The sequence below is a fragment of the Ahaetulla prasina genome, chromosome 2 (genome assembly GCF_028640845.1).
Source record: "Ahaetulla prasina isolate Xishuangbanna chromosome 2, ASM2864084v1, whole genome shotgun sequence".
In the NCBI taxonomy this organism is placed as follows: domain Eukaryota; kingdom Metazoa; phylum Chordata; class Lepidosauria; order Squamata; family Colubridae; genus Ahaetulla; species Ahaetulla prasina.
The window spans coordinates 260238404-260248837 of NC_080540.1; the positions used below are offsets into that span (position 1 = coordinate 260238404).

At 43.8% G+C, this 10434-nt stretch overlaps 1 protein-coding gene across 1 annotated transcript; it reads left to right on the plus strand.

Moving 5' to 3' along the window:
* The first annotated feature begins 4204 nt into the window (after positions 1 to 4204).
* LOC131190728 (multiple C2 and transmembrane domain-containing protein 1-like) lies at positions 4205 to 7943 on the plus strand. The gene is made up of 2 exons (XM_058168084.1): positions 4205 to 4962; positions 7754 to 7943. The coding sequence occupies exons 1-2, from the start codon at positions 4205 to 4207 to the stop codon at positions 7941 to 7943; spliced, it is 948 nt and encodes a 315-aa protein (XP_058024067.1).
* The last annotated feature ends 2491 nt before the right edge of the window (positions 7944 to 10434 follow it).

A 10434-nucleotide genomic window follows, 5' to 3' on the forward strand; every position in this document is an offset into this window, starting at 1 on the left:
GACCCGTGCCTCCTGGCTGGTGCTGGCCACCAGGAGGTGCCACGAGGCTGGCTCCAGGCGATTACGACCGCTTCTTTGGTGGAGGGTGTCTTTCCGGCCGCCTTGAAAGAGGCGGTGGTGAGACCCCTCCTTAAGAAGCCTTCCCTGGACCCGGCTGTTTTAGGTAATTATCGTCCGGTCTCCAACCCGCCGCGAAGGTTGTAGAGAGTATGGTGGCATATCAGTTTCCCTACACCTGGATGAAACCGTCTATCTAGACCTGTTCCAGTCCGGTTTCCGGCCCGGTTACAGCACGGAGACGGCTTTGGTCGCGTTGGTGGATGATCTCTGGAGGGCCAGGGATAGGGGTTGTTCCTCTGCCCTGGTCCTATTAGACCTCTCAGCGGCTTTCGATACCATCGACCATGGTATCCTGCTGCGCCGGTTGGAGGGATTGGGAGTGGGAGGCACCGTTTATCGGTGGTTCTCCTCCTATCTCCGGCCGGTCGCAGTCAGTGCTGACAGGGGGCAGAGGTCGGCCCGAGGTGCCTCACTTGTAGGGTGCCGCAGGGGTCGATCCTCTCGCCCCTTCTGTTTAACATCTACATGAAGCCGCTGGGTGAGATCATCAGTGGTTTCGGCGTGAGGTATCAGCTGTATGCGGATGACACCCAGCTGTACCTTTCCACGCCGGACCACCCCAACGAAGCTATCGAAGTGCTGTCCCGGTGTCTGGAGGCCGTACGGGTCTGGATGGGGAGAAACAGGCTCAAGCTCAATCCCTCCAAGACAGAGTGGCTGTGGATGCCGGCATCCCGGTACAGTCAGCTAACCGCGGCTGACCATCGGTGGCGAGTCATTGGCCCCGATGGAGGGGTGCGCAACTTAGGCGCCCTCCTGGATGAACGGCTGTCTTTAGAAGACCATTTGACGGCCGCTCCAGGAGAGCGTTTACCAGGTTCGCCTGGTACGCCAGTTGCGCCTTTCTGGACCGGGATGCCCTGTGCACGGTCACCACGCACTCGTGACATCTCGCCTGGATTACTGCAATGCTCTACATGGGGCTCCCTTGAAGGGCATCCGAGGCTGCAGTTAGTCCAGAATGCAGCTGCGCGGATGATAGAGGAGCCCTCGTGGCTCCCACATAACACCCATCCTGCGCAGGCTGCACTGGCTACCTGTGGCCTTCAGGGTGCGCTTCAAGGTGTTGGTGACCACCTTTAAAGCGCTCCATGGCATAGGGCCGGGTTATCTACGGGACCGCCTACTGCTACCGAATACCTCTCATCGACCCGTGCGCTCTCACAGGGAGGGACTCCTCAGGGTGCCGTCAGCGAGGGAATGTCGTCTGGTGGCGCCCAGGAGGGCCTTCTGTGGGGCTCCCACCCTCTGGAACGAACTGCCCCCGGGACTTCGTCAACTTCCGGACCTTCGGACCTTCCGCCGTGAGCTCAAAACATACTTATTTCATTGCGCAGGACTGAGTTAGGTTTTAATTAATGGGTTTTAAGTGGGGTTTTATTTTTTATATTTTTAATTATTTTAATTGTTAGGCTTTATAATAAGTTTTTTAATTGTTTTTTAGATTGTATTTATCTGTTTTTTAGATGCCTGTAAACCGCCCTGAGTCCTGTGGGAGATAGGGCGGTATATAAATTTGAACAATAAATAAATAAATAAATAAACCAACCTTTTCTTAAATTTCCACTGGTGAGACTGGTAGAAAAATATTTTTTATTAATTTATTTTATTTTAAGATGATAAAACATCTCCTTGTACATCACTGGAGGTCATGTTTCAGCTGACAGGACACGTCTCTTTAAAATGCAGTTAGCCTATGTCCTATTAATAAGGTTGCATTAAAGGACTTGTAGTTTTTATTACTGTAGGAAGAGTATATTGTATAATCTCATTGCTGAGGGCAGTCTATGATTCAAAAGCTCTTGACAAGCAGCACATGTGACTGAAAAGTCAGCTATGGCAGGGCTTCTTATAACTTGAGATTTACACTTGAGATTGTTTGCCTGGAACTTTGCTCCCCAATATTTGCAAGTGAATCAGCAGGAAGATCAGAAGTTAAAAATAAAAAACTGGTCCCACTTTTATGCAATGATATTTGTGCTATCTATGAATAGTGAGTGTAATTTTAGTTTAAATAAAAATTCTGAATTTTCTTCTCTTCCCCAACTTCCCAAAAATACAGAAGCTGACATGTATAAGATTGTGATGTCTCATATTTTGTATAATGACTCATTACTCAAAAATGTGATAGCAGTTGGCTGCAAGAGCAACAGTATAATGCAAAATTAAGTGCCTTTTAGGAATTGTGTAGCAGCCTTGCACCTACAGGAAAAAGAAAGGATGGTTGGAATGGAATGGAATGAATGTGGCCTAAAAAACATAAAATATCCTTTCCACTAAGTCCCAGTCCCCTCCCTTCCTGTTCTCAAACACCAGATGGAAGGACTTGTAACTGATGAACCAGCAAATAAGCTTGCTCTCTTTTCAAATGCAGCCAATTTCATATAGTCAGCTAGAGTCATCAGATTCAAAGATATTGGTTGCATTCACACAGTATGTTCATCCATACTTAACTGACCCATGGTTTATCCAATCAATTCCTTGGGTCTGCAGACATATTGAACAACAAATTAATTACATTGGCTGAAGGATACTAACTGAACCACAACCCGACTAAACATTTTCCATATTGTGGAAATCTGCTAAGAGTCATGCAAACAAAAGCCAATTAGGTTAACTGAGTTACTCATAAGCAAGCATGCTCAACAATCACAATTAAGCCAGCCAAGACCTATATTGGATCTATACAATACATTAGCCCTTGGGATTGAATTAATTCTATTTGCTGGATTTTCACAACAGACTGAACCATAAAACATAAACCCAATGGCCTGGATCCTGGAAACACAACTTGTCTATGTCCCAAAATAATATACTTTGCAGAGTGCTTGGCATGTTTTGATGCTAGAGGGGCAGAATTTGACCCTCTACTCAGTTCTTGCCTTATCTGGATAATGCCCAGGATATTTTTTTTATATCTATATGTTGGTAATATGACGTAGCATCCATCCCTAGTAGGCATTCTTGGAAAAGCTGGGCTTGTAGGATATACATGACCACAAACAAGGCAACTATTTCATATTTAGTAATGTGTTGGGACACAACCTGTGTGATTCGGTAATGGGTTGATGTGTTCTTGGAACTCAGGTAATTGCTTGGGCAAATTGGTCAGGACAAAGTTGTATAAATGCTTCCAGGGTGATGAGAGCTACGGACTAAATGAACACCTAAAGATAAGGTTGAACAGCGATAAAAGTCTGTAGAGATTCTCAGTCATCCAGGTCATGGTTGTCCCAAAGGTACTTTTTCAGGTGGCAACTGGACTTTCTTGTTTTTTGTTTTGAAGACGTTTCGCTTCTCAACCAAGAAGCTTCTTCAACTCTGACACTATCCCACCTCCCCACTATCCTGTCAGAACTGAAGAAGCTTCTTGGATGAGAAGAGAAACATCTTCAAAGAAAAAACAAGAAAGTCCAGTTGCTTCCCGAAAAAGCACCCTCGGGGCTGATCAGTGATATTGAGAGACACGCTGCGTTTACCTTTAATTTTCTACCTTCTAGCCTTCCGAAGCGGGCAAAACAAGCCAAGAGGAACTTTTGAAAAACCATACAACTCCGAAGTCATATCGTAAAGCATTGTTCTTCCAGGCCGATGGAGTTCAGCTCTGACAATTGTCTTATACGGCATAATACTTTCGTCGGTCTTAATGTTTTGGGTGGGGTGGGGTGGGGTGGGGGTGTTAACAACGGCACCCGATAATCACTTTTATTGTGCCCCACCCCTCCCCTGCAAAGCGAGTCTGCGCGGCCGGTGGAGACAGCAGACCTCGCTCAACCGGGAAAAGTCAGGCGCGTCAGACCAAAACTTCGGTAGCTCTCCTCGCTCCCTGCCATGCTCCGAGCCGCGGCTCCTCTCTTCGCCGCAGCCGGCGCACCGAGAGCAGGAGCCTTCCAGCCGCCCAGCCCCTGAAGCGTCGCCAGCTGCTATAGCGAACAAGTGCAACCTCTTCCTTCGGGCGGACTGGGCTCAAGCCGCCGCGCGCTGCTGCTCTTCCTGCCTCCGCACTTGCAGCGGCAACGGGCGGCGGGCTTGGTGGAAAAGGCGGAGGAGGAGGAGGAGAAGGGAGGGAGGCGGGGAGAAGAGAATGGCAGCAGCCGAGGAACCCGGAGCGGCACCAGCAACAGGGAGCAGCAGCAAGGCCGGCGAAGGGGAGCCGGCGGCGTCTTTCCAGAGCCGCCTGTGGAGGAGCCTGCAGCTGGGGAGCAAGGGCAAGGGCAGCGGCAAAGCCGGAGCCGAACGCCGCAGTGCGGACACCTCGCCGTCGCTTCCTCGGAGTCGCGCCATCGAGCAGCCGGCCAAGGCGGACTTGTTAGCAGGGGGCGACGGCGTCGTCGGCGTCGCCAGATGGGGCGGCTTGAGGCGTCGAAAACACGTGCTGGACCGCGTCTTCTCGTCCTCTCAACCCAACTTGTGCTGCTCCTCGGCAGAGCCCCTGGAGGCCGTGAGCGCCGAGGCCGGCTCTTCTCTGCGCCGCCTCCGCGAGCATCTCCTTCACCACCCTCAGGGGAAAGGGGGGCAGCCGCAGCAGCAGCACGGCCGGGGGCCCGACCACCCGCCCGCCTCTCCTTCCTCGGCCTCTTCGGCGGCTGCCCCCGAAAAGGACCGGGTAGTAGGCGGGGATGGAGCCCTCAAAGCCGAGGCGCGGGAGGAGCCTCCGCAGCCGCCCCGACTTGGGGCTCACCTGTCCCATCAGAAGAGCTCTTCTCTGCCCGGCAACACCGCCTGCCTGGAGCAGTTGCTTCAAGACTCGCCCGCCAAGGGCAAAGCCAAAGGGCCGGAGGGCAGCGCCAGCCCGGCAGGGAGCCCTCGTTCTTCGAAGCTATTACAGGCAGGTGCTTTACGGTATTTCTTGGCATTGGGGGGGGGGGGGGGATGAAGTAGATATTTGGCTTCTCGGTGGGTTTAAGATGTGTGGACAAGGTTGGCTGGGGAAGGCTGGGAGTGAAAGGGCCCACATCTTATTAAAGTTGCTGACTTAAAGAATAGCTGTTTCCTCAATAACTCTCTCTTTTTTTGGGAGGTGTGGGGGGAAAGGGAGTGGGATGCTAAGAAAAAAGATGGAAGTAGTACAGCTAGTATTACCGCCCCAATTAAGCCTGACATTTCTGTTGCTAAGTGAAACATTGGTTAAGTGAATTTTACCCCATTTTACAACTTTTCATGCCACGGTTGTTAAGTGAATCACTGCGGTTATTAAGTTAGTGATGTGTTTGTTAAGCAAATCTGGCTTCCTCATTGGCTTTGTCAGAAGGTCACAAAAGGTGATCATGTGACCCCAGGGCATTGCAACCGTCATAAATATGAGTCAGTTGCCATGCATCCGCATTTTGATCAAGTGACCACGGGGATGCTGCAACTGTTTAAGTGTGAAAAACTGTCCTAAGTCAATATTTTAGTGCCATTGAAACTTTGAGTGGTCACTAAATGAACTGTTTTAAGTCTAGGACTACCTGTATTGAGAAAACATAGAATTCCTAACGGAAAATACAGCTTGTTGACTGTCCATTAAAAATGTGAGTAAGCTGCAAATATACCATAGGACTGCCTCTAAATAAGTTGCTAGTCTCGATCTTGTTAGCTTTCCTGCTCCTTCTGTCCTTCCTGCTGCCCTCTGAATTATGCACTTTAAATAATGTATGAGCAGCAGTCATTTAATTTTTCTAATGCAAAGGAAAGGATTTGTTCGTTTATTTCACACCTGCTTATTTCTACTCCTAGACACCCTACTTCTTTTGCCCTCAGTCTTTCCCAGCATTAGGTTCTTCTCCAGTGAGTCCTTACTTTGGCCACCTAATGAGAATGAAAGACTCACCGGAGAAGAACCTAATGCTGGGAAAGATTGAGGGCAAAAGAAGATGGGCACGATAGAGAATGAGGTGGCTGGATAGAGTCACTGAAGCAGTAGGCGTGAGCTTAAATGGACTCCAGAGGATGGTAGAGGACAGGAAGGCCTGGAGGAACATTGTCCACGGGGTGCGATGGGTCGGACACGACTTCTCAACGAACAACAACAAAGACATCCTACACAAATCTAGGTTTTCTACTGGATATAGAGAAAAGGCTACAATTGCTTTTAGTGCCTCCAATATAAGAGGCATTTTACCAGTGTGTTACAATTGCTGCCTGTGAGTTTCTCCTGGGTGTCTGGTTGACTAATACAGCAACTGAATGCTGACCTTATAACTCTGTCAAGTGTGATAGTCCTTACATGTAGGATGTACAGCTTGCTCTATTTTTAGCTTTAAAAGGTTCGAAAATCCAACCTTGACAAAGATACAATCTGAGTGCCTAACAAATTCAAACCCTTATTGTCAGCGCACAACATATGTCTAGTGAAATTAGTTGAGCTCCCTCAGTGCAACCCCCAACATAATACATCTTCACAGTGAAGGCAGAAAAATCCCAGTGATTTTAACAGTCTTAACAATCCTAACAGTATGTAATTCACTTGTGTTTAAGGGAAGGGATTAGATATCGTGTTTCCCTGAAAATAAGACCCTATCTTATATTTTTTTGAACCCTGAAATAAGCACTTGGACTTATTGCCATGCGCTCAAAAGCCCAATTGGGCTTATTATCAGGGGATGTCTTATTTTGGGAGAAACGGTAAATACATTTTTAGTATTTGTGAAATATTTGTAAAAGGTCGTGTTACATACGGACATATGGAGCACCTATTTGCATGCCGCCGCTGATTCGCTAATCTAGCAGCAGGAAAAATAAACCACTGTCCATGGCCAGTGAGACTGCCGGAGCTCTTTAAAAAGGGAGCTCTGGTAGCCTGTTGCTCTCTTGCTCCAGATCGCGGCTGGAAATAAAGTGCTGAAATTGACTATGGTGTCCCGCCTCTTCTATTCGCGCCCCGTATCTAACAAGTCCCTTATTTAGCCAGAATGTGTGGTAGTATATCATATATGATTCATCCAAAGAACCAGTGGTAGTTTAGTCAGGTGATTTACCTTGCTCATCTTTCCTGTGAGTAAGATGAAACATTGCACTCCTAGAATTCTTGGCTAGCCATGAATAAGCACAATCTTCTTTGATTTCCCCCCCTCGCCCCCCCCCAGCAGCGTAATGTCTAAGGCAGCCATCGGAAAGCATAACTTTCTGTTGCTTTGTAATCTAGGTACAGGTAGTCCTTGACTTACAACAGTTTGCTTAGTGTCACAATGTTCGAAGTTACAACGGCACTGAAAAGACGACTTATGACCGTTTTTTCACACTTTTTCACACTTATAACCATTGCAGCATCCCCATTGCAGCATCCCTATGATTTACACTCGGATGCTTGATAACTAACTCATGTTTATGATAGTTGCAATGTCCCAGGGTCATGTGACCACCTTTTACCAACTTCTGACAAGCAAAGTCAATGGGGAAACGAGATTCCCTTAATCTTGTATGTTACTAATTTAACAACAGTTATTCACTTAACAACTGTGGCAAGAAAAGTCATAAAATTGGGCAAAACTCACTTAATAAATTTCTCACTTAGCAACATAAATTTTGGGCTCAATTGTGGCCATAAATTGTGGATTACCTGTATAGACATTTTGTTTTGTCCTTTGCAATCGAGCTACAGCTGAACATTTAGGTTTCTTGGCTGGGCATTGATTTTTAACTTATTTGAAAGCAACATGATGGAAATCCATGTTGCAGGTTATGAGACACCATTGAAGAACCTTGCAAGGTTTGTTTGGTTGCCCTTGCTGGTGAAAGGGCCCGGCTGGAAAAGATTGGGCAACCTGCACCAGTCTAATTCAGAATTCCTAGACTATGATTGTGTCTGCATTCATAAAACAAGCACTGAAGAAAGAAAATAGTTTATATAATACCTGAGCCAAATCAAATCCATGCCTCCGTGAAATGTGCAGATATAGCCTCAGTATTGTTCAGAGTGCTGCAAAGTATTTTTATGTAAGTGCTAACAAATTGCCCAAGTAAAATTTAAATCAGTAGATGCCCTTGGATAATCTGTATTTCAGATGAAATCTTTTCTCTTTTAAATATACTTCTTCCTTGCAACCTTAAATCCACATATTTATTGCTGATAACGTAGTGGTGCCCAGGATTGTTAGAAGACATCGGATGGCAGCTGAAAGGTTGCTTTCTGACAGTATTATTAGTCATGCCCTAATTCTTAGCACATTGGCTTGGAAATAAGCCCAGTTGATTGCAGGAGCACCTGCTTGTAAACATAAATAAGGTTATATTTATACTTTGTGGCATTGTTTTGTCAATGATGTTACCCGTTATGAATTAAATTTTATTTGCGGATCTGGCCATGTATACTTCACAACTTTTGAGTTTTTCTTCTGTCACATTATAATCATATTCCTCTACATTACTTGATTGAGCCTAATTGGTATAATTAAAAAGAAAGCAAATATCGAAGATTTTAGTATATTAAAAAAATACCTACCTAAGGTAGCATACCATACCTACCATACCATAAGATGGACAGCATTGAGTCAAATGAAACAATGCCGTAAGACAGCGCCTTGATGTTATTGTATGATAAAGGTATTCTTTTTGAATAAATGGTACTAGTTACATTGTCTGTTTTTTGGATTTCCCTGTTCTCGCAAACATAATTTATTACCCATTTTGTTTATCCCTAATGCCTGTGTGGTTATAAAAATCAATAATAGCAACTGCATTTGTGCACTTTTTATTTTTGTGGAGATAACTTGATAGCTGAATGCATAAACATCTTGTAAGTCTTTATTGGAACCTTTGTATGCATTGTCAAAGCAATGGGAGTTGGATTTCAAGTATTACGTCTCTAAAGTAAAAAAAAAGGTTGAGAAAATTGCAAGTCTGTACATATATATATCCATATAATTTACTCAGCTTTAGTAGGTGTACAAAGATAATATTAATTACATGGCTTTATAAATGAAGTGACTTTGGATGCTAATTGTAAGGGGAAAGGAATTCTAAATTGTTCTGTTTTTGACACTGCATAGTAACAGAGGTGACTAGGTACAATATATAACATGTGATAAAACCCAGTAATATATCTAGGCATGGAATGTGGGAGCACCATACATGAAATAACCTGCATCAAGAATAAAAATTGAATTTATAGAGTAAAACTTCACTTTCAATACATTCAAATAATTACTTTTACCATTTGTGAAAGTACATAGTTATATAATTTCTATAAAAATGATGCAAATTAAATAAAAGATCAAATAAAGCTGGACACAATTCACATAATTTGACTTTGAACGAGAGTGAAGTTTGAACAGAAATTGTATCTATTATACCCTGTTGAATTGAAATTTGTTGTTACTTTTTAGTTTCTCTTGAAATGAGATTTCCTGGAAGTTGTTTCTCTACTCTTTGCTTTTAGAAATATTTAGTTTAAGTGAAAATATAGTTAAGAACTCTAGCTGATATAGAGTAATATTAATTTGCCCGAAATGTTATTGGCAGTATACTTATTGTTGACAAGATTTGGTTTCATAGCTGTAATCTCAGGTTTCCATAAAGCAGCACGTGATAATGTGGTTCCAGTCCCAAAAGAGAAGTAGAATGTTCAAGAGGAGGTCTGTGGTCAAGCTGAGAAAGGAATAACAAAAAGTTGTCAAAAGCAGCAAGCCCTAATTATCCTGAAATTGGCAACAAAGTCTTTGCTGAAGACTCATAATTGAAATTCATTCTGTTCTCCAATAATTTATAGGCAAAAGTATACCAAATTTCTGCTTCTATCAGTTGAACATATCAACTTTAAGTGATAGAACTGCTCAAAAACAAAATCTTAGATCGGAGTAGACTGTTACTTTTTTCTCAGGTTTGTACTTCATTAATCTTTAATTTTTGGCTCAATAATAATTGTTTCTTGAATTTAGGACTACAGATTTCAATGTTGAAGCAGTGGGTTTGGTGAGGTCTGGTTCTTTAAGTCTAAGGTTTGATGGAGTGGTATTTTAAATGCATTACTTGTTGTATTTAAATATACTTTCCTACTTGGTTGGATATTAAAGATTTATCATCAGTAATTAATATATATATATATATATATATATATATATATATATATCCATATAATTTACTCAGCTTTAGTAGGTGTACAAAGATAATATTAATTTGCCGAAATGTTATTGGCAGTATACTTATTGTTGACAAGATTTGGTTTCATAGCTGTAATCTCAGGTTTCCATAAAGCAGCACGTGATAATGTGGTTCCAGTTCCAAAAGAGAAGTAGAATGTTCAAGAGGAGGTCTGTGGTCAAGCTGAGAAAGGAATAACAAAAAGTTGTCAAAAGCAGCAAGCCCTAATTATCCTGAAATTGGCAACAAAGTCTT